This window comes from Chroicocephalus ridibundus, chromosome 3, assembly GCF_963924245.1.
Source record: "Chroicocephalus ridibundus chromosome 3, bChrRid1.1, whole genome shotgun sequence".
In the NCBI taxonomy this organism is placed as follows: Eukaryota; Metazoa; Chordata; class Aves; order Charadriiformes; family Laridae; genus Chroicocephalus; species Chroicocephalus ridibundus.
In genome coordinates, this window is record NC_086286.1 from 15,868,550 (window position 1) to 15,891,804 (window position 23,255).

Consider the following 23,255-nt stretch of genomic DNA (forward strand, 5'->3'; position numbering starts at 1 on the left):
CATTTAATACCTCTTTGTGTCTTGCAAAAGGTGTCATGGCAGTGGTGGGCCTTTTCAGAAATCTGTGACCTCCAGAAATGCAGCGTGTCGCTTAGCAGTAAACTTAGTCTTAGCCCAAATAACTAATAATGAAGAAACATTACATGCTCTGTCTACTAACCAAATAATAGGCCTGAGTTACAGTGTAAAATGCTGCTATATGTGTCTAGCCACAAATCTTGGGTTTTGATTGAACCCCCAAAATGGTGGTGTTTTTTGTGTTTTTTTTTTTTGAGGGGGTGTGTGATGGTGTTGGTTTTTGGAAACAAAGCAAATACAATCTTGCCCTGCGTCATTCCCTCTTCGAGCTTCCTGTAATTTCTGAGTCCAGAGGCTCAGTTGAGACAAAGTTGGAAGACTGAGATAATTATGTTTCCACAAACTTTGTGAAAATTGACAGATAGGTGAAGATCCATACTAACGCCTTTGCTGAAGAAAGTGTAGGTAGAGCTTGCCCTTGTAGTAGCTTGATGGCCCAAACCTGTACTTGCTGTCTGGCCACCTGGCCTTGAGTTAACTCCAGGTGAGCTGGTACTCCAACACCTCCCGCCTAGGGCAGGTGTCACATGGGATGTACGGGGAATCACAGTCACTGCTCTCTGGGAATGGGAAGTGTTTGGAAAGGACTCTGTCCTTGATTCATCTCTCATGGAATAGTCTGTATTGATTTATTCAAGTATTTATGTGAACAGATTTATTCAAGTATTTATGCGAGGCATCAGCTTTGCAACATATATTAATTAAATTCTATCTTATGTTTGGAATAAACCTCACCAAGGAGTAAACTGTACACTGGGTAAAGATAAATTGTTTGGAAAGTGTCAGTGTTACAGTATTGGTGTTACAGACCAGAATTCTTGCTTACTTTCCTAAATCTGCGTTCAGGTACACAGATATGTATGGGTGGGTTTTTTTTCATGTGTTATGAGTACTAATAACGTTCGTAAGATTAAAAATTTCGGTAACTTAGAACTTTTGAAAATAAGACACTGTAAATGCTAGTTTGCATATCTCGAGATGTGTTGGCATTCTTATTTGAAAATGTGGGTGTTTTTATGGTTGTTTGTATTCTAGGAAGAATATCTAATGACGAGGATTAAAAACTTCATAAACTGCTCTGGTTTTGCCTGATCAGCTTTACCTTGTTGCAACATTAAATTCTGTGTTTCTGTGTTTCTACAGAATGACAAAGGGCAGATTCCAGCAGATGTGGTTCCGGATCCAGTAGATATGCCACTGGAAATGGCAGATGCGGCAGCCAGTGCAAAAGAAATCAAGCAGATACTGCTGGATGCAGTGCCTCTCTCATGTGACATCTCAAAAGCCATGATTCCAAACTATGATCATGTCACAGGCAAGGCCATGCTTTTATCGCTTGGCCTGAAACTGGGAGATCGTGTTGTTATTGCAGGACAGAAGGTATGGTGAGCAACCTGGTACTACCCTCATAATTTCTGGACAGTCCATTTATTATGGAGACATACCTCAAATTTCAGGCACGTCTCCAAAATTTCCACTTTGTGGAAGGTATGAACTCTGGATGGCAGTAAGGATCTGGTTACAGGAAGTAATACGCTGAACAGTTATGTGTTAAAGAAAGTCACTACTATGAAAAGCTGTTTTGACAGGCACAGTCTGCATTTTGTATCTGTAAACAATTTTTTTACAGTCTGCTATAGTACATCAGCACGGCTCAGCTTTTATTAACATTTTTGGTGTCACATCAAAATAATGGTAAAATTTAGAGATTACTTTGTGAGTTGCCCAGCTTTCAGTTATGAGTATGCATTTGTGAATTACCCCTGATAGCTTCCAGAAGGCAGTAAAAGAAAACTTTAATTCTGCTTAGCCTATAGTAACCCAATTTCAACTGGTGCAATGCAGCTAAAATCTTTGAAGCAGTGCTGTGCCAACGGGGTTGTTACTGGTTCTGTGGAAGTATAAGAATGTAGCACGTTTTAGAAAATGTATTTGAAAAATGTAACATTGATATTGCAGTTAGTATTCATGCCTTTTATTTGCTCTGATAGTAAGGGCTCTGAAATGATTTAAAAGTGCTAGAATTCTTTTAAAGATTTCAAATATTTTTCTGGTAAATATGGAAGGCATTTATGAGCAAAATTTTATGTTTGAGTAGCTTTACCTTTAATAATTTTTCTAGTATAACTTCAGATTTGTAATTATCACAACTGAGGTGTTCTAAAGTGAACTCCACCGAGAGTGCAAAGCAGCTTCCATTCTGTATTTTCATTTGGTGTATTCTTGAAATTGGGTCAGGAAAAGTGAAGGAATCACTAGCTATGCAGAAGGCATTTTAACTGAAGTACGTGCAGGAAGCCGCGTGTTCTTTAAAGGCAGTAAAAAGTTCATGGAAGTTTCTTTTACAGAAAGCCATTGCATAGTGAAAGCAAGGGGAGATAATGTAACTGCAAGTTAATGGAGGCTTTATAGCAAGAGAGGGAAGAATTAGTCCTCTTGTGTATCTTTCCTCCAAGTAAGGCACATAGAACTGTTTGTACTGTAATGTGCTTACTGTGTATGGATAAAGCTTCTTGGGTTTGATTACCTTTTTTTAATTTATTATTGAGTATGCTACTACAGTGTTTTTTAAGAAGTTGTTGGAAGCTGTTTTTCTGCGGCCAAAGGCCAGGAGGGCTTTCTGGCTAGCTTTTTTTTAAGGGAGCCAAAGCTGTCATGTGGCAGGTGGGAAGGAGGAATGTGTGTGTACTTTTTGGTCTCCCTTTTCCACATCTGCTTTCCTCCCTTCCTTTCTTTGTGTGCAAGGAGCTGTTCTGCATTTCTCCCACATTGTTTCCCACCCACGTTCTCCATTTGTTTGAACGGAGAAGTTGATCTCAGCCCTGTCTTCCCCTTTCCCTTGATACGCGTAAATGTGTGCAGGGTGGAGCAAAAGTGAGAACAGGATAGTGAAAATGGTGCCCAATTCTTAACCTCTTCTTGGATCAGTTCTCATTTCCAGAATATGGAAGCTTGGACGAGGGCACTGGAATGGCAGCATTTTTACAAGCAGTGTTTATGGATTCCTGTTCCCTTTCCTGCTTCTGCTGTCTCCTAACATATCAGCTTTAATGAAGCTTGAAAGCCAAGCACAGTAGATGCCCTAGGGAAAATGGATTCCCCTCTTGATTCCTACTGCACCTGTCATTCTAGTTCTAGTAGAAAGCTGTGTAAGCAGGTGTTTATGTGTACATGATTTGTGGTCTCCCGGCTTCACCAGCTCATGCTCTGCTAGATTATATGTTATCTGAATGGGCACTCAATGAAATGTGAGTGCAGGGAGACCAGTAGCTGGAAGAAAACTTTTCTCCTGTTCCTGCCATGTTTTGCATGTGCGAGATGTCCTCTGTTCCTTGCCTGCACTTGTGGGCTTGTGCAAAACTGGAGCCTCAGTTTTGCAATCTCTACCACCAGTTTAAGATGCTGGTCCCTTCCCTCTGCTGGGTAAGTGCCTCTGGCTGGTGCCTGGAGAGTGGAGGAATCTGTTAGGCTGCTTGGCCAAGCTTCCTCCGAGTGAATTTGATCTTTGGGTTGGTAGCTAAAAAGTCCAGGTCTGGATTAGTGTGATGTACCTGCCTATTACAATCAAATTTAAAGGAGATCTTCAGAGTAAAAGAAGAACAGACTCTGGTTCATGTTTGTTTCTTTACAGCACATTAAGAAAGAGTAGCTGGAAGGTTTTATAGTAAAGAAAAAAAATGGTTTCTGTCTGTTTATTCTCTGAGGGCTGGATTAGACAGTGAAGTCGTAGTGAAAAATGAACTAATAGTATTATGATCACATGAGATAATGAAAACTGAGCAACTGAAAGATCAAAGGTTTTTCTTCCTAAAGCTAATTTAAAAATCAAATATAAAAATGAATTTAAATCAGTGTTAAGTGCATCTCTGTTAGTTATTCCTCCCTTGTTTGGTTGAAGTGTGTAAGCTTATAATGTGTATTTGTGGACACTGAGGTCCACCAGCAAGACTGGTCTGTCTTGTTATTCTTGATATACCTATCTGTTCAAAGTCTACATAGTATATATTGAAACAGCAAAAAAAAATGCTCTAACAGTTGCTGGCTTTTAAAATTTTGTTTAATCATAAGGAGCATTTAGGATTTTTTTCCAAAGAGAAGGTTAAGTGTGCTCTGAAGTTTACCCTTTAACCTTTTCAATATATAAAAAAATCTAAGTATATCTATATATACATATTTATACACACAGAGATACATTTGTAAAATTTTTTATCTAGTATTTCCATGGAATCTCCAATTCAGCAAGATATCTAGCCATGATTGTGGAACTATTGCGATGGAAGACACTGAAAGTAAACCTTCTGTTAGGCGTAGACTCCTATACCTTGCTGACTTGGAGTTGTATTGCACAGGGGTGCTTACTGTCCAGTTCTTGCCTGTTACGAGATCTGTCAATAACCACTGCTTTTGTTTCATACAAAATGTAAGTAGAAGGACGAAGACGTTTCAGAAAATGCATTGGCTGGAATGTCAATAATCAAAGGAGATTGTTACGTTTGTATTTCTGTGTTCTGATCAAAAGCTTGGAGATGACTTGCTGTCTCCCTTGTAATCTGTACTATGTTCTCGTGGACAATACATGTTTAACAAATTCATTCTGTGTTGATGCTTTTTGCTTTAGGTTGGAACACTAAGATTTTGTGGCACAACGGAATTTGCCAGTGGGCAGTGGGCTGGGATAGAGCTGGATGAACCAGAAGGAAAGAACAACGGAAGTGTTGGAAAAGTCCAGTACTTCAAGTGTGCACCAAAACGCGGTATAACCTCTAACTTTTTCTTACATTTTTAAAAACCTGAATTTTAAAAAAAAGTGTTGGAAGATATGAACCTTTTGGGAGAATAAAAACAGATAACAAATTCTGTTGCTTTTCTTTTTAGTGCTTTGGTTGTTTGTTTTATTGATTCTTTTAACTGTTCATAGTGTTTTGGCTGCAACTATTTGCAAAACCATTGAAACAACCAACCAGTCAAAATTTCAGATTATTTCCTTGAAAGTGTGAGATAACAGTCTTTCCTGTTTTTTCATCTATATTGTGGAAGCTAGTCGATTGTATTGGAACAATCATGGCTATGTTTCTTTACCTGCTTTGCCGTCCTTTTTAAAACATTCACGCCTGTAGTTGTTTTCTGACTTCCAGCTTGAGATATTTTAATTAATATTTTGTGGATACTATGATATACAAAGTCTTCTGTTTTGTAACAGTGGAGACTGAAATGTTACCATTAGGACAAAATGCAGATTCTAATTGATAGTTTCACTGAATTCCTCAATTACTCTGTTCAAGTTGCTTGATAAGCCTTTTGGTTCCATTGTTCATTTGAGCTAGTCCTCCCTCCCCTACAAGCGCTTTGACAGCATAGCAAGCCATGATAGGACAAGGGGTAATGGCGTTAAGCTAAAAGAGGGTAGATTCAGAGTAGATACAAGGAAGAATTATTTTACAATGATGGTGGTGAAACACTGGAACAGGTTGCCAAGAGAGGCGGTAGATGCCCCATCCCTGGAAACATTCAAGGTTAGGTCGGATGGGGCTCTGAGCAACCTGATTTATGTGCAGATGTCCCTGCCTATTGCAGGGGGTATGGATTAGGTGACCTTTAGAAGTCCCGTCCAACCCAAACTGTTCTATGATTCTGGAAAAAAACCCCCAAATTAATTGATGTAAGAGATAGTAGCCAGAAAGTTTTGTTGCATTAATATTACTCCTGGTTCATTTTTGGCACATACAATTTTCTCTCTAGGTATCTTTGCACCTCTTTCTAAAATAAGCAAGGCTTCTGATCACAAAAAAAGCTCTGTACGAAGTTCTTCCATGCGTTCTTCACCTTTGGTCAAATCCAAGAAAATAGACGTGACGCGTATAACTTCCAAAGTGAATTCTGGTGAGTGTTTCTTGTATGTTGAGAGAGGATAGAGAAATACTAATCTTCAAAAATTAGCACCGATCCTGTAAATTTTGATATTAAAATACTTGTTTGGAATTAGTTCATCACTTGGGATGAGAGGTTGATGAGATACTTATTAACTACATGTTATTATTAGAAGTTCACTAGCTTTCAGACTGGTACTGGAAGGACGTTGTGTGTAGTTGCTTAGTGATTATAGTGATCTGATGTACTGTAAGAGGTTCTAGTCTTTATATAATCTATTAAAAAAAAGGTTCACCTCAACATTTATTCTTGAGCCTGTAAAGTTAATTTCTGGTTGGCTGTGACATTAGTTAAATCTCTAAACTTAATGTGATTTCATTTACTAAGATCTTCCTGGGTAATTTGAAACATCTCACTGAAATCCGTGCGAATTTAGAAACTAATCTGTATACACCTTTATGCATAGAAATTGAAGAAATGTAATTTATTTTCTGGCAAAATGATCAAGGAACTATTTAACTGATTGTGTTTTATCTGCTAATTAAGTTATCTGAGTAAAACCAGAGGCAAATTAGGAGAGAAAGGATGTCCTTGTAATATGGCCTACTGATTGAAGTTAGAGGCTCAGTCCCTGGCTCTGGCTAAGTCTTTTAGTAATTTATTCAAATTATTTAATCCTTCTGTGTAAATTCCCTCCTTGTGAAGTAAGAATGATACATCTTTTCTGTCTGTTTCAGTTCCAAGGTGTTTGGAGCACAGACTCTTCCCTGCTGCGTACAGTGCCCACCATGCATAATCTGGCCCCGTGCCTGGCTGGCTACATAATAATGTCATTAAATATATTACATTAGCATTTCTTTTGCCTTTCAAACCCTGTTTAGGTGACTCATACTAAGGCAGCACAGCTTAAGGGATGGAAGATATGCATACATTCTCATCGAGTTTACTCAAGCATCCTAAAACTCCACCCTTTACCGGTGATATGCAGGGTATAGAAACAGTGTGCCAGGCTGGTGAAAGAGATGCATTTTGGCAGCATTTTGGGTGATGTATGCAACTCTTCTCTACATAGATTCAGGGGGAAGTAAGCCCTAATTATGTATATTTACAATTAGCACAAGATTTAAGCTATTTATAAATGGACATCCTGCATAAAAAGCTTCTCAGAATAATCAGTTTGTTAGGAGTATTGCTCAGGAGCAGATCTAAGCTGACTTTTCCTGTTAAATATTTTTCAATGTTTGATTCAGTTTGTTGTGAACTGTTTGTAACTCATTAAACTATAATGGAAAGGACTGTTTCCTTTGTCACAGACAGTGTGTTCCAGACGGTTTAGTCATAAACCACCTTTTCTGTCACAAAGGTGCCTTTGTATCCTTGTAAATTTTAAACATTTATACTTTGCTTTAGATAAAAATCAGAGTGAGTTATGCATCATCTGCCGGGCAGAGCTTACATCCACTAATGCTAACCTGGAAGCTGCCGTTTGTAAGATGTTCTTGTGTGGAGAGGTCCGTTAGAATTAATGTGCCTGGCTGATTCATGGACTGGAGTGGGAGGAATAAAGCTGCAGAGGCAGGACTTTGTTTTGCAGTGTTTTACGTGCATCACCAGATTACATTTCTTTCCCTTAAACTTCATTCCTGCAATACGCTGGTTTGTCATGATCCGAGAAAAATTAATATGCTTTTTGTAGATACGGTTATAAGCTGCAAACTAAAATATAATACTGTGTAGAGATTTTCAGATTTGATTTGTTTCTACTGGATTTGAATAATCCATCAGACTGATGATAATAGGTCTTTTTCAAGTTTTTGGAAAAAGGATTACTGTGATCAAATTGAGAAATGTGTTATCAGTCACAAACACTATTTTTTTGATCTGATGCCTTAATGGCTGAACCGTAAAATTTTTGAAAATACAGTATGTTTGCCAACTAGTTCAGTCCCTGTAGCTGAATTAGGCCGAGAGAGGTAGTTAAATAAAAAAGATGTGATTTTTCTTCATGACAGGGTGGGGATAAATCATAGATAAGCTTATTCTTCATTGAATTAGGGTAGGAAGCTGTCAGAAGTGCAAAATGACTGTTCACAAATTGCAGCATGTTATAGTTCAGTTATACAGGCAGTGCTAGTTCATATGCATATCACAGCATTGCTGCTCTAAGAGTCAGGCTCTTAAAAATGGTACTGGCATATTTACTTCATTATTTGTAGACTGAAGGAAGATTTGGTCTGAAAACTTTCATGTGTAATCTTTAATGCAGAAATTGTGAAATTATTACGAGTGAATAGTATACCTTAAGTACTATAAAAGCATATGTTGCGTATATAATAGATGTAAATGTTTGAAAGATTTACATAAAACTCCTTCAATATAAACATTCATATTTTGTAGACAATTTGTTTATTGTTTGTCAAGATAGTTTGGACTGTTTTAATGTGTTAAGGGGTTTAACATCTGTGCTTATCCATCAACAGTTCTGCAGTCTTGTTTTACCCATGTATCAAGAGTCTAAGGAACCGCACAGTTTTATCCATGCATCCACTAATCTAAAAATCTGTCAAATTGTCTTTGTACATGTAAAATTATTGTTCATTGTTAGGATGTATATATTTAATTGTATGTGTTCTTTTTATAGGCCTAAATATGGCAAAAAAAGACAGTGCTTCTGAAGCCAACTTTATGACTGCTAACAGGGGAAAAACTGTACCTGCAAAAGACGGTAACTACTTTTTTTTTTTTTTTTATTTTTTAACATCTTGAGAAAAATTTTGTGTAGGGCAGCAGAAGTATTATTACTGCCTTACCTTTGTAGAAGTCCTGTATCTACACTACAGAAAAAAGGGGCCTTCCCTGTCTGTATTCAAGTCCCAAGCAGACTGTACGCATTTAGTTCACTAGCAGCAGGAGTAATTTGTGTGGATGTTTGGCTGGCGTTCTGTGTTGGTTTGGTAACCGCCTCTATCCAAATACATGGACAAGAATATAGACAAGCTCTTCAAGCTGCAAGCTGTCTCGGTAAAAGATCTTACAGATGATCTGCAGAATTACCTTCTTAGGTGTCTGAGGGAGACCTTTTGCCCTGTGTCATTACTGCTTAGATTTTAATGAAGAGCTGTGCATGTATTCTGTTGGAATTTTTGTTCTCTCCTATATCTGTATGTTCAAGCTTGTGTAATGAAGTACACATCTAATAGCATTTAACAGTCTTGGCTTTGTATCATGGAAGACTCATAATAACAAACTTCAAATACGAAAATCAAAACTCTGGCTTTTTAAAAATTTCCTTTTACATATGAATCATTCTCTGCAATTATCTAGTTTCAGAATTGGATAGTGACTTCTACTGCATCAGTGTTTTGTGTGCTGAACTTGAAACATCAAGGGACCTCACTTTCAGGGGTGTCTTTGACTAACTGTAACAATTTGGTCTCCTTTGAGGTTTTGTCTATAAAATCATACTACAAGTGTTGGTAAAAGCAGTATATCTGAAATAATTTGAAGTGTGCCTTTGAATATGCTCTTTTCGAAGAAAAGTGTCTTTTCATATCCTCCATCAGTAAACAGTCAGGGGGAAGAGACTAGTGTAAGATATTTAAGCACTGTCCTATATGATACTTTTTCAGAGGTGAGCTAAAAAACTTGTGTAGACAGAGATTTTCAACATTTTGTTCATGGAGGGCACTTAATGGCTTGTTCTTTAGGTTCTGGTCACACAGTGAAATTAGTTGGCAGTACAGTGTCTCACCTTGATGGATGATATTTGAAATTAATAGGACTCCAAAGGCTTTGCAGGCTGTAAGTGATGTGGAGCGAAGCCTCATTTTGGGATCTGGTGGTTTAGATGATACTGCCATAAGTCAGGTGCAGAACCTTTAGGAAAATCCAGCATCCAACTTGGAAAGTAGCTGTTGGTGGTTCTTTGTCAAACAGGAAGGATATTTCAGCTTGGGGTTTTCCTGGAGTTTGTGCTGATGAGGCTGACAATTTCTTTCCTTTTTTTTTTTAATTTTTTTTTTTTTTGGGCACTAGGGATAGAGAGTCTCTTCATGAAATATGCAGATAATGCCTGGCAGAGAGCTGACTGGCTTAATATTAATAAAAACCCAAACCTATCACCCTGAATAACCCATGACATATTGGAAAAAAGGTTTCTGCAGGGGGGAGATGGAGAGGAGTAAGGACAACTACAAATTTATGTAGCAAGGCTGAAACAATCAACTGTATAAATACACCCTGGAAATGACATGCTGGTAATAGTTTTGTAGAAAACGAGATGGCAGTATTGAGTACTACAAGGTAAACGTGAGTTATCTGTGTCGTGGTGTTGCGAAAGGGGAAGCATTCCAGAATGCATAAAAAGGAGTGTGAGCTGTTGCACACGAAGTGACTTGGGTGCTTTACTTGGCACATTTCAAAAAAGATGTGGATCAACTGGAAAGAATTCAGAGAAGACACCACAATAACTGGAGGTATAAAACATAACTTAGGATAAAAGACTGATGGAATTAGTGATTGTGTGATTAAAAAGGCTAAAGATTAAAGGAATAAAACAGGAAGCTTTCAAATACAAAGAACAGTACAACCCATTCTGCACGTGTAACAAGAGTAAGAAATCTTGAGCAAAAACTGTCGTAATTTAGGTTTTATATTAGGGGGAAAAACCCCTGTAAGAGTACAGATAATTATGTGGTGAAATATATTGCTGAGGAAGTCCCGAGATTGCCCTGATGGGAGGTTTTTAAGAACAGGTCAAACACTCACCTGACAAATTGTTGTTTTGCCTGGTGGAGGAGGAAAGGATTATAGGACCTGCTGGAGTCCCTTCTGCTCTTCCTTCTCCCACCTGAGGATTTCCCACAAAATTAAGCATTTAATGACCGGTTTAGTTTATTTTAGTTTCATTATTGCTGCATCAGCAGTTTTTGTTGTGTTCATGTAGAAGTGGTAGGTGGTCTGACCTCCAGTAAATCCATCGCTGGATTGACTTCTAAATATGGATGTGTAGTATGCACTCAGAAACACACACATGTATTTATACCTTGGACTTGGAGTTGAATTTTGCCTGTTTAGTCACCATTTATTTAGTAATTTGCACGTTCTTCATTGTAGCATAGCTGCAGCTGGTATCTCAGAGTCTTTAGATTTCTGTCCCTTAAACTTTTGCTTTGACCCGCTGCATTTGTCTTTCTGCAGTTCTTCACTGTTTTGCCAAATTGGAGGATTAAATTATATTGAACATGCTAACCCTGTGTCAATATAGAGCTGCTTTGCAAAAACTAAGGAATTAAGCCTCTCAGAATTCTGGAAAGTTAGATAAGCAATATTATCTTAATTTTTCACATTGAGAAACTGAGGCATAGACGTGTCTTGCTGTACCCTGCCTCATTTTGGGCAGAAGAGAGTAGGAAAGGGGAGAACTGGGGAGAGCCTTAAAAAGGAAGGAGGAAAGCTGAACATAAGTCTTACCAGACAGTTTAGACATCAGGGTTTGCAAATGGAGATAAAAGTGATTTATTTCCCATTCTTATTTTATAGTACAGATTTTAATATTAATACAGTATGTAATGGAACATAGTAGGCTTTGATCCAGACAATAATTCACTCACATATCACCTTTCTTCCACTTCTCATCAAATCCTTTAATAGGCTGGATGCTGGAAGTGTGGTGGTATGATCTCTTATTACTAAGGCTTCCATATTTTAATAAATATGCTTGGGACCGTTTAGAAGAACTTTTATAGAGTAACAAAGAAGAAGCTTTTGGAGACCTCTTCCAGCACTCAACTATCACCGTATTCCCGGGGCAGGGTCGGATGCATTCCTGACAGGTGTTCGAGTAAATGCTGCTTAACCACCTCCAATTCTGTCTCTTTACTTTGTATTCTGCCCACTGTGGAGTACAGATAACTTCCTTCTTACAGAAGCTTTCCCTTCTGCTTAATCTGTCCTTTTCTGAATATGATCTCTGAAGGACTATTTCCATTTATGTCTTTTAGGTTTTCCTGGGTACAGCAGCTCTTCCTCTTCTACTGCCTCCTTGGAAGGCAAACAGAATTACTCCAAGAAGCGGAACTCAACTAGCAGCAATAAAAAGGCAGTGACTCGAGTGTCTTCAGCGCCATCTAAAATTAGTGCCGGTATGGTCTGTTTTATTGAGGTGTGCTTTCACAGATGGGAGTTTACTGCCGTATTGAGTTACTTACGTAGAATGACTTGTGCTGTTTCAGAATCTGAGATAGTTCAAGAAAGACTCTTGGGAAGTAGTTTAACTGTAAATTTATGTTTGGCAGCTTTTTAAAAGCTTTTCAGAAGGTCTTCAAGAGGAAAAGTGTTCTTGCAGTTGGTCACTGTACCTTCCAACTGCAGAGAAGAAGCTGTAGTCCACAGTTTTCATGCCGAAGGAAAGCAATTCTTTGTCTAAGCAAAATTTACAGTGTGTTGCCATATGTTAAAGGTATGCTATGTTAAGGATAGACTATTTGCCAATCAGTTGGCTCACTATCGAAGACTTTCTTAAATTTTAAAGATGCAATGGCACTAATCTTGGATCTTGTTCTTCTGTTGAACAGGGTTGTACAGTTCTCTGGCTACAAGGAAAAATCCTTTTGATGAAGGAGAAATTCAGGTTGGAGACAGAGTACTGGTGGTAGGACAGAGAACGGGCACTGTTAGATTTTGTGGGATGACAAAATTTGCACCAGGTATTTGCAATACTCTTTGTGTATGTTGTAGAATCAAATGGAATAGCTTACATGTGAGCACCTGAACATTAAGAGAACTCTATCTTTTTCTTCACTCCCTCCAAAAAAAATAATCTAAATTTACTGGTTTGTTTCAAAGTTCTTTCTCTCTCCTATGTTTCATTGAATATTTTTTACTTCAATGCAACTGTCAGGAAAAGATAATGGTTTAAAATGTGACTTATACTTGTCCGCTAACACAGATTAATTAAGAGAAATATTTTAATGTTGAAATTGTAGGTATTGTTACAAAGCTTTCTGAAAAACCTCAGTTTAGTCTCCAAAGTGCTCTGTGGCTTATTGAGATAGTGTGCCTTCAGTCCTTTTTTAATAAGCCTTTCTGACACCGCGCATCTCTTGCAATACTGGTACTCTTATCATGTCATATATACCTGTCTCATTCTTATCTTCTTGGTATCTATAAGAGGGTAATTCTGAACATTTAAATCTTAACTAACAAACTTCTAGGTCACAGGACAGATGAAAAGTTACAAGCATCTCAAAAAGCCCTAAACTCTACCACCATTTTCTCATCCTTTTCCCTTTCAGCTCCTCCCTTCCTTCTCCTTGCTAAAAAAGCACATTGGGTGTTTTCAAATGGAAGCAAGTTGTTCTAAGTTATGGAAACTAATTTCTGAATACCCATTCGTTGTAACCGAATTCTATGTTCTTTATGTCCTTACCTATAATGTTCTTATTGCAAGAGTAATGCAAAAACAGTTGGTAAGTATTGGTGTACCCAGTTTAAGTGAGGGCCATTTAATTGACAGGCAGTAAGTGGCAGTACTCTGCCTTGACACTTGGTGGCATCAATATTTAAAAAAAATGTTAGAATGACAGAATGCGAGATTGTGGTACAAGTCATACACTTTTTTCATTCTTGCATCTTTCCCCAATTTCCTTGTAGGCAGTCCTTGCTTAAGATACTCAGTTAACTGGTATTGTACACTTTTTAATGTGATCGCTCTTACCTTCATGTTGTTGCTTACAAAGTAAACAATGAGAACGGGACAGGTTTTCCAAATACACTATAACAAGTGTAAAGTCAGAAAGCTGTTAGACAGTGTAAGTCTCCCCCCCACCCCTCGCCAAATTAAGGAACAAACTTTTTGGAGAAGAACACCATATTGTAAGAAGTGAGCACAGAAAGATGACAAATCTTCACCATTTGCAAAAACAGTAATTTACAGAAAATGTAACAAATGCATTTTTAAGTATTTCCATTTTAATATGTATCAAAGCTCTGGAAGGTACCCAAACTTTATTTATTTTGCTGCAATGCAGCTCTTTATTTAATCCTAAATACAGGAAGGGGAGAACTTCTGACGTCCTGAGCCCTTCTAATTCATAAGCTGTCATTCCTGAGTTTCTTGAGCTGATAATTACAATTACCGTTTTATCCAGTGCCTTAGTACCAAGTGACTTGAATTACATTTTGAATCTTTTGGGGATGGATAGCATAAGGACTGCTAATGGAGTATGAAATTTAGCACCTTTACATAATTAGCTCACATTTATCACAGGTTAGGAATGATCAAGCTTATTAACATCTTGATGCCTATTCAGTGTTCTGTAGGAGATGAATTGCCAGCCAGGTCTGATTCTCACACCCTTCTCCTCTCAATATCATACAACCAGCCTTGCAATTTGTATTAATTATAACTTGCTAGATGGAGAGAAGGAAAGAATTAATATCAAAACTTTAATTTTACTGTTGATGATCTCAGATGAGGCATAAACCATGTGGTCAGAGGACTAAAGTGGGAAGCTTGAACCACCACTGCTCCTTCTTCCTTATTGTCAGCCAATGTTAGATTCAGTAGCCTCCCCTTTGGCTTTAGTATATATATGAAAGGTTTTACCTTTTCTATATTGATTAAAATGTCAATAATTTTCTCGAAAGCATATATGAATGCTGAGGTAATTCTCTTTAGATTTATTATGATATACATTTTTGCATAGTTACATAGATAATAAATATATATCTGTAATAAAATATCTAGACAGTTTCTAACTAGAAACATTTTGCTTGACGTGGGTGAATGCCGACTGCACCAACTGTCTAGATGAAGAAAAAGCCTGTGGTGTTTTGTTCAAAATACCATGATTTTACTGTTTTGAAACATAGGATTCTGGTGTGGAATTGAATTGGACAAGCCTCACGGGAAGAATGATGGTTCCGTGGGAGGTGTTCAGTACTTCAGTTGTCTTCCTAGATACGGTATATTTGCACCACCATCTCGTGTACAGAGGTAAGCACTGAACCTGTTTTAATGTTTGTGTTGCCAAACGCTTCCTTTAATACATTTCCAGTGGGAAACAAAGTTTTGCAGCAGCTATGGAAGAAATAAATGTTTTCTTCTGCTAATGGAAGTTTATAGCCTCCGTTAAAAAGCTGGTGGGCTTTAGATCAGCTTTTTGAAAGCAGAGAATAAATTGGAAATGCAGCTTCCCCTGTTTCTCTTGCAGCCACTTCAAGTATTTTCATTCCAGGGTCTCTGTTTCTGATACAGTCTGTGTTCATTAAACCTTACTTTCATGACCTGATGCGCAGAGCTAAATTCGATTATAAAAGGAGGTTGCCCTTGGACATGACTGGAAATACTGTTCTCATTCCAGATAACTGCACAGAGGAACCAAAGCATCCACCACTTTGTTTGTAGTCTCTTTGTTAGGTTTCAGGAAGAACATCCGAGGAGCAGCGTGCTCTTTCCTCCTGTATTTGTATCTAGTTACTCTGCCAGACATGGTCTTGCTTTTCTTTTCCTGAATATCCTAGCTCAGGCAAACTCTTAAAGAACTTGCCTCAAAATTACACACGCTGAGTAAAAGGCAAGTAACTCAGCTAAAGGAGTTTGCTCTGGGCACCTCTTCCATACCAGCCTGATGACAACTGAAACATTAGAGTCTTTTGGGGATGGATGGGGAAGGGAAAGAATTGGAACTGAATCAACATTTGACAAGGCGGCCTCCAGCAGTAGGTTTTTCAGAGTTGAGTTGAAATGACTTCTTTGTTGTGTTATTGCTTTGCAGGCTAACAGGTTCTCTGGATTCTCTCACAGAGACATCGTCGAGTAAAATACATCACACTTTTCCAGGTAGGAGCAGAAGACACTGTGATTTGGCTGAGGTGGCCTATAGCCTACTGCAGGTGACCAGTCTACAACCAGATCCTATTGCACAATAGATTTTCAAGGAACGAAAGTACCAGCCAATAGCCTGGCTGGTCCTTTCCTAAAAATGTAGTCTGCAGAAGGAACTGTTAACCCTATACTGGCAGAAATAATTCTGTCAGAGTTTTAAGGTGGTAGACACTCTTCCCGTAGTACTGCATTGCATTCTAATCAGAGTTAACCATAAATTGAACCTGCTCCTTAATCTAAACTGAGATTGATGAAGGATCAGCATGGGGGTGGCCATATGAAATTACTGAAACTTTAGTGACATACTTGAAGTAGTTATTTTTCTTTTTCCTTACCTAGGCTTTTTGCAAAAAGGCTTTGTCAAATTACCCTTGTCTGGTTTATTTAATTTGGTTTCTGTCCTCGCTGAAAAAGTGAACGTGTTATGGACACTAATTTTCATAAGAAGTTTCATCATATAATTTTTCAAATTTGAGGGGAGAATGTGTAACAAATGCAGTATAAAAGAAAACACAAAGAATATGAGTTCATAAAGTAGTGGGGGTTGTTTTATTTTTGTTTTTTTTTTTTTTAAAGAAGTCCTGCACAGCTTATTAACCTTTCCACTTAGGTTTTAGACGCAGTCTAAGCACCACTTCTGCATCTTCACAAAAGGAGATAAACAGAAGAAACTCTTTTGTTAGGTGAGTGTCTTGAGTTTAAAATGTTTGGGTGAGCTGGCCGTTAGCTTTGCTGTTTCTTGTTTTAAAGAAAGTCTTGTATTATGCACGTGGAATATCTAGATCTTTACATGCTCATTTTTTTTCATTCCAAAATGGGCCGATAGTAGACTATTTTTCCATGGGTATCCAGGAGTACAGTCCTGGAATTCATGTGGGATTTAAAATTGTTTTCCAGTCGTTCATCACTGCATATTCTCCAATTCTTGCATTTTCACGCAGCTGGGTGAAGTTCAGAGGGTCTTGTTGAAGGACTTCACTTTGTCCTGGTGATCTTGATTGATGCTTACACATTAAAAGTTGTTTGGGCTAAACTCTTTAAGCCCCAAATAAAATGTCTTGTACTACTGAATTTACCTACGGCAAATATTGTAGATCAGGTGAAAAGAAATTGATTTTCCAAGTATTTCAGCCTGCCATGTGTACCAGCCTGTATGCTATTACATGTTTTGCTGGTGACGTGAGTTTTTTTCCCATGCACTTCATTGAATTACAGATTTGCCCTGCATGATTTATAGAAAAAATACTTTATTTCCTCCCCCCGCTTTTTTTCTAACTAGATCCAAGAGCTCTGTGTTACGGCGCAGCTGGAGCAATACCGCTACAGCCAACACCGAGGGACCAGTGAAGCTGCACGAAGGCTCTCAGGTTCTTCTGACCAGCTCCAATGAAATGGGGACAATCAGGTACATTGGTCCTACAGACTTTGCGCCGGGGATATGGCTCGGACTTGAACTCAGAAGCGCCAAGGGAAAGAATGATGGCGCTGTGGGGGAGAAGCGCTATTTCACCTGCAAGCCGAACCACGGGGTCTTAGTTCGACCGAGCAGAGTAACCTATCGCGGGATTAACGGGGCAAAACTTGTGGATGATATTTGCTGAGCCAAAATCTGCTCATACCATAGGAAATAAGTATTTTAAAAGCACACAAGAACCCCATCTGGAAGGCAAACTTATTTTTAAATTATTAAATCTGCATTTGCATTTTACATATATATATATGTATGTGAATATATAATATATATTTTAATATATATATATAAAAAAATACATAGAAATAAAAAAAGTTCAGTTGCATTAAGTAGTAAAACCACTATTCTGTTTCTCTTACTGAAACAGCCCCTGCCTGGGAAGGTTATTGCAAAAGCATTTTGGGTTTGAGATGCTGTATTATTTGAATAACGTTCCAGTTAGAGAATGCGAGTATCTCCAACAGTCTCTAAAGTTGCTTTGTGATTCATGCAGTATTTAAACGATTTTCCTCCACGCAGTACCGAACGGATAATGCTTTGCGCATTGCCGGCTTTTGACAGAGGAGGTGGTTAATGAGTGACATTAGTCTGGTTACCAGGCACTTTGTCAATTCCAATACCAGCTGCTAGCAATAAGAAAGCAAAAAAAAAAAAAGATTAAAAAAAAAAAAATCCCCTTTTCAAACAGTTGTGAAGTATTTTTACATTTTATCATTCAGATCCCTCCTCTTCTTTCCCCCTCCTGTTCTTCCCTCCAGAACGCAAAAGGGCTGATAAATATAAGGATTTGCGGTTATCCTAGCGAACAGCAGCAATTAAATAAAAAGCCTTTAAAAAAGCACAAGTATGCTGCATGTCAGTCTATATAGTAGAAAGCACTTTTTATTGTATGCAGTTGTATAAGAAGCACTCTTCAAAATAATGCACTTTGCACTCTCCCGGAGAGCTTTCCCTCATTTTTAAAGACTTTCTTTTGTTTGGTGTGCTGCAGGCTATGAGTATAACAGTTTTTAAATGCAAATAAACCCAGAGTGGAACTATACGTAATAGCCTCATCATATATTAAGTCTGTATAAATACAGCATGGCAATTCCTGCCAGCGGTATGGATTATATGCAGGGTTTTCAACCAAGCTATTAACATTATTTGATTTGTCTGTGATACGTGTTTCTTTTTGTTTCCTTTGGAACAGTTTCCAGTATAAATTTCTTGGAAGAGTCTTATGATAAATCAAGGATAGTTTCAGGTACAGCATTGTTAACCCACCTTGATGTGACATTATTTGCATATCAGCCTTTTAAAACAGATAATATTTTGTTCGTGTTTTAAACATGTAATGTATTTTAATTGCTTAGCATCTGTAAACATTATCTTATCAGGATGGATGGTTTTGTGTTCTAGAACAGTCATTTTCTTCTTAAATGATCTGCTTGCTCTTACCTACTTGAAGAAGTGACACTTTAAATTCCATCATAATATCCTATTTTTAGACAGAATTCTGCTGCTGTTACCTTCTTTTAAATATTGCTGTAGCTATTTTTCCTGAGCTGTATTTAAAATAATCCATATTGTATTCTAACTTACGGGAATTTTTAATTGAATAGAAAAGCTGTAAATTTTGAATGTAAAAAAAAAATATTAATGGTTTATATTTGAAGATGCAGGTATTCAGTGATGTACTGAACTTTACTTTGTCCAATATCTGTTTCTTGTTGGTATTAGTAAAATGAAACCCTGGTGACTAATACGGCAAGAAGAATTTTCATTAGGTCATTTCAGAATGTACATCCTCTCATTTCTGTTCTTACGTACGAATCAGGCAAACAGGATACAGCACGGAACAGCAACTGTAGAATATAAACCAGAAGTTTCTATAGCTGGAGCTCTTCAGGAGGTATGTAGAGGAATTAGGGTGTGGGTAAGGCAGCACGCTCAGGCAGTTTGTTATACTCACGCCACTTCTGTGTGGCCTGTCTTGCACAGATGAAGGAATATATGGGAATAACCTCTTTCCAAGGGTTTGCTCATTCACTGGTAACTCCTTTTTTTTCCGAGGGTGTCAGGCTGCACCTTCCACAGCTCTGTTGCTACACCCAGCTCAGCTGGAAGTGGGGTCTCGGTGGCCTGGGCGGGCAAGGACTGCAGGACTTCATCAAATCCTGCCTGATGGGTAGAGAAGAGATGAGGGCATAGATGGTATCTGAGCGGTGGCGTAGTGTGCTGTCCCTTCAATTTCAGGTTCGGCTAGCTGCACGTTTCTCCTGAAAGCTCTGGCTAAAATCAGCTAGAGCACTGCACGTTAGAGGAGCAAGTCAGGGCTGTTACCAGTATGGAGCTGTTTTGGTAGCACTGAGAATCTTCCACAAGGAAGTAAGAAGCACTGTAAATTTATGTGGCCTGAAACAGAAATAAATCAGTCCCTCCATTCCAGAAAGGATTACTGACGGCTGTCTTCATGTTGGTGATGGGAAGGGATTTGTGCTTCCCTAAATCCAAGGTAAGTTGCCATAATCCTTTCCTCCAGCTGTTGCAGGAGGACGCTTTGTGTCACAAAAAAATTTCTGAAAATAACTGGCAGTGAAGTTTGAAATTATTAGCTGTGCTGAGGTCTTTACCATCACAGCCCCAGACTGCTTAGAAAGAAGACCAATGATCCTCAAAGTCCCTATAAACTGTATAAATAAAATACCTCTTTTGTAAATAAATAAACAAACAGATGGTCCCCAGGAATTCTGTGCTGCCTGTGCAGACTTCGAGGCTTGTCCTTGTTCCACGGCATGTCTCTGGGGTCAGTTTCAGAAAATGAACTTCTTCAGTGCTCTCAGCAATGAAATCTTTCAAACTTTGTTGGATGCTGGCTGGAAAGGAGAGGTCACAGGTGTGACAGGAGCAGGAGAACTTTCTTGATATGTCCCAGGATGGGGAATTCATTTCTAGTGAGGTCAGTCCACTTGGATTCAGTGATGGTTTTGCAGATGTTGACAGTAACGGTTTACTGGGCAGGGAGCCTGTGTTTTTGAAGTGTTGCTATCCAGCAAGATCTGAGGCACAAGGATCCAAAATTGGCACTGCTGATTTGCAAAACATAGCCTGGTTTCTCTGACAAGCGAGCTCTCTTACCTGTGAGGGTGTTGCACAGGTGGCAAGTCCAGCATTTACTTCATGGCTTTTACAGAGGTCAAATTTTGCAGAAGCCTCGCTAAACACCAGGTGGAAACTGAAGCCGTGTCCATGAAAGCCACACAGTACCCACCTGCACCCTTTCTCCTGCCCTGCTGCAGACAGACAACTCTGGGAAAAAAAATGGAAATTAGAGCAAAGACTGCCAGCCAGTGCCGGTTCCAGACTGGTATGGTGGTGGCTGTGTGGTGCCGAGCTGTACTCCCAGGAGAGCACAGGAGAGCTCCCTCCTCACTTAACAGAGGGAGGAACCAAAGCGTGGGGGAAATGGAGGGGGAAGAGCTGCCTGCCAGATATCTGCTCCTGAAAAAAGTCTTGCTAACTAAATCACAGCACTATGCTGCAGGAGAATGAGCATGTGGATAAGTGAAAGAGAAGAAGGTTTATAGATAAGTCAGTCCTAATTTCAAGGACCATTTCTTGAGAAAGCGCCTACCTACAGCATAGGAGTGCTATGGGGAGGGGAAAAAGTGAGCATTTCAGAGCAGGAGCTACCTCTTTCTATGTTTGTCATTCCACTGCATTAAAACACAGCTTATAATTAGACCTACTCAAAGCCCATGTCCAGACTCAAAGAAAAATCCTGTCTCAGGACATAAACATTTAGGAATGAAAACACCCAAATGCTCTTCTCAACCATATACTTTCTTCTCTTTTTATAGGGGCTGGTTTCTTGTAGGTAAAAGCCAGCCTTGGTTGTTTGTAACAGAAGGAACAGCCCCTTTCTCTGTGAGAAACTTGGAGGTGTGACACTTGCAACGCAAACAATTCTTAAACACATGGCGGCCACTCAGAAAGGTGGCTGTCTCAGTTGACCTCCGTGCACCTTAATATTTCTGTACCCGTACCAAGTAAAAGCTGATGCCCAGAGACCTCCCTTGGTTACTGCAGAAGTGATCTGACGGGGATACAATCATTACACAGCTCAACACAGAGAAAGCCAGCTACAGTCATTTTATTTGTCTTCATGCCTTGTGGTTCACTACACTTGTTACAATACAAAGACACTATTCAATACAAAATACTCAATGACCATATATTAGTATTTTTCTTCATAGTATCCCTGAAGTGCACAGGCCCTTCCTTTATAAACAATGTTGCATAAACTGCTGTACATGAGACAGACACTCCTATAATGTAGCTTTTGTTACTAAAAGAAGCCAGATGCAGACAATTTGGACATTTTCCTGTGATGGGTTTAACTTTGGGACAGACAAAGGGTGATGTCTTTGCTGCTGTGAAAGGCTGTTTTATGCTATTCCTATGTCAAGGTTCTCATCACCCAGAAGACAGGCCCAGTAACAGGAGCAGACGTGCACAGTTAAATCCTTTGTAGCCTATTTCAGACCTCGTACATCACGCAGGGTGTGCGCCACCCCGCTCTCGCGCCGAGCCCGCGTCCTTTTGTGAGCACAGGGGGAGGGAAGCCAGAGGACCTGCGGTACCTACACCCTTGTGAAAGGCTGACTCTGCCCTCGTGCACTCAGCCGGGGGTACCTGTTCCTCCCCTGGTTACAGCAGAGCCCCTCTCCCGCCACCACTCCTTCCGCTGCTCCTCAAGGAACCAGAACCACCCCAAACTTTGTGCCTCGCTTCATTTTCAGGCACGTGATGGAAAATGAGGGTCAGTAGTAGCCAAAAGGAAGATGAAGGGACAACTGGAAAGGCAGATAAACAGACATCCCAACCTAGTTTACCTTCAGCAGCGTACAGAATCAGAAACCTGCCTAAAAGCTATAGGAAAGAGGTAACATCCATATGGACATAAGCCATTTTCAGAGTATGAGAGTGGTAGCAGAGGATTTTCCCAGTCGTACTTTACATCCTGTAGATCATACTGCGTCCCGCTTTTCCACTGCAGAGTGAGGAAGACACATAAGACCAGAATGAAAACATTGCCAATGAAGATGATTAACAGTCTTAAAAACAAGTTCCTTAAAAAAATTTACATTGTCTGAATAAACTATATTTTTAAAAAAATAAGTCATTGACAAAAATGGGTAAGAAGGTTAAAATAACTTGATCTTTTTTTTTTCTCATACAACACTAAGCCTAGCGTGGAGGGATTTAATAAGGGAATCTGGGATTTACACATGCCAGGGTGCTTTGGCCTGGTGCGCTCATGGTGACTTGCCCCTTCTGTTCCCTGCAGCTCTGAGAACTGAACAGGCAAATCTTTCTAGACACAGAAATTAAAAATTCCTAGTTCATGACCGGGCAAAATGCTCTTGCTGTTGGTGTTGAGCTATAGGAAATGTGCTAGAATGAAACCGCTAGAAACTGGAACAGAAGACACATGAACACTTCCGGATGTTGAAAGAGAAATGCTAAAGTAAATGCGATGAAGTACCTTCTTGTGCAGAATTTAAGCCACAGTCTCCTTACAACTGTGTGTAGCGCATTACTCAGCTCTTTACACACAGTCTGTGACCTCTGAGCTGCAGTCTGTGAGCTTTACCCCAGCACAACGCCAGGTTTCCCTTGTTTCCCTCTGTCCCGCTTGGCTGGCCCCTGGGAAAGCCCTTCAGAAGCCTCTTTCCTACCTCACTGACCGAACTGCTGCCAGTGGTTTTTCCAGCCAGGGCAAACCCGTAGCTCTCACACGCTCCCTCGTTAAATGGAACAGCATTTCTGGCTGCCCTTCAGCTAATTTGAGATGGTGCAATAATTGATTTAATTGATAGCACCTGAGTGTGAATTGTTGCTTTAGTGACAGAGGAAGCAGGTATCATCAAGGACAGCTTTCTTCACATCATCCCAGCGATACAA

At 39.2% G+C, this 23,255-nt stretch overlaps 2 protein-coding genes across 8 annotated transcripts in view; one reads left to right on the forward strand and one right to left on the reverse strand.

The window, feature by feature from the left end:
• Positions 1–19,051, forward strand: part of CLIP4 (CAP-Gly domain containing linker protein family member 4) — a 32,131-nt gene extending 13,080 nt beyond the window's left edge. For 5 of the 6 annotated variants that reach the window (XM_063328131.1, XM_063328132.1, XM_063328134.1 and 2 more), the window contains 10 exons: positions 1,222–1,458; positions 4,697–4,832; positions 5,818–5,958; positions 8,588–8,671; positions 11,949–12,089; positions 12,522–12,653; positions 14,821–14,944; positions 15,726–15,790; positions 16,446–16,518; positions 17,115–19,051. In XM_063328131.1, the coding sequence (XP_063184201.1) occupies positions 1,222–1,458; positions 4,697–4,832; positions 5,818–5,958; positions 8,588–8,671; positions 11,949–12,089; positions 12,522–12,653; positions 14,821–14,944; positions 15,726–15,790; positions 16,446–16,518; positions 17,115–17,436 (1,455 nt within the window). In that variant the 3' untranslated portion in view covers positions 17,437–19,051. Of the gene's footprint in view, positions 1–1,221; positions 1,459–4,696; positions 4,833–5,817; positions 5,959–8,587; positions 8,672–11,948; positions 12,090–12,521; positions 12,654–14,820; positions 14,945–15,725; positions 15,791–16,445; positions 16,523–17,114 lie in introns of those variants that run through there. The other variant, XM_063328135.1, reaches the window with a different exon arrangement.
• Positions 19,052–21,441: 2,390 nt separating this feature from the next.
• The window catches only part of ALK (ALK receptor tyrosine kinase), a 328,277-nt gene continuing 326,463 nt past the window's right edge, over positions 21,442–23,255 (reverse strand). For both annotated transcript variants that reach the window (XM_063328138.1, XM_063328139.1), the window contains one exon: positions 21,442–22,341. The gene's annotated coding sequence lies outside the window, so the exon portion shown is untranslated. The remainder of the gene's footprint in view (positions 22,342–23,255) is intronic.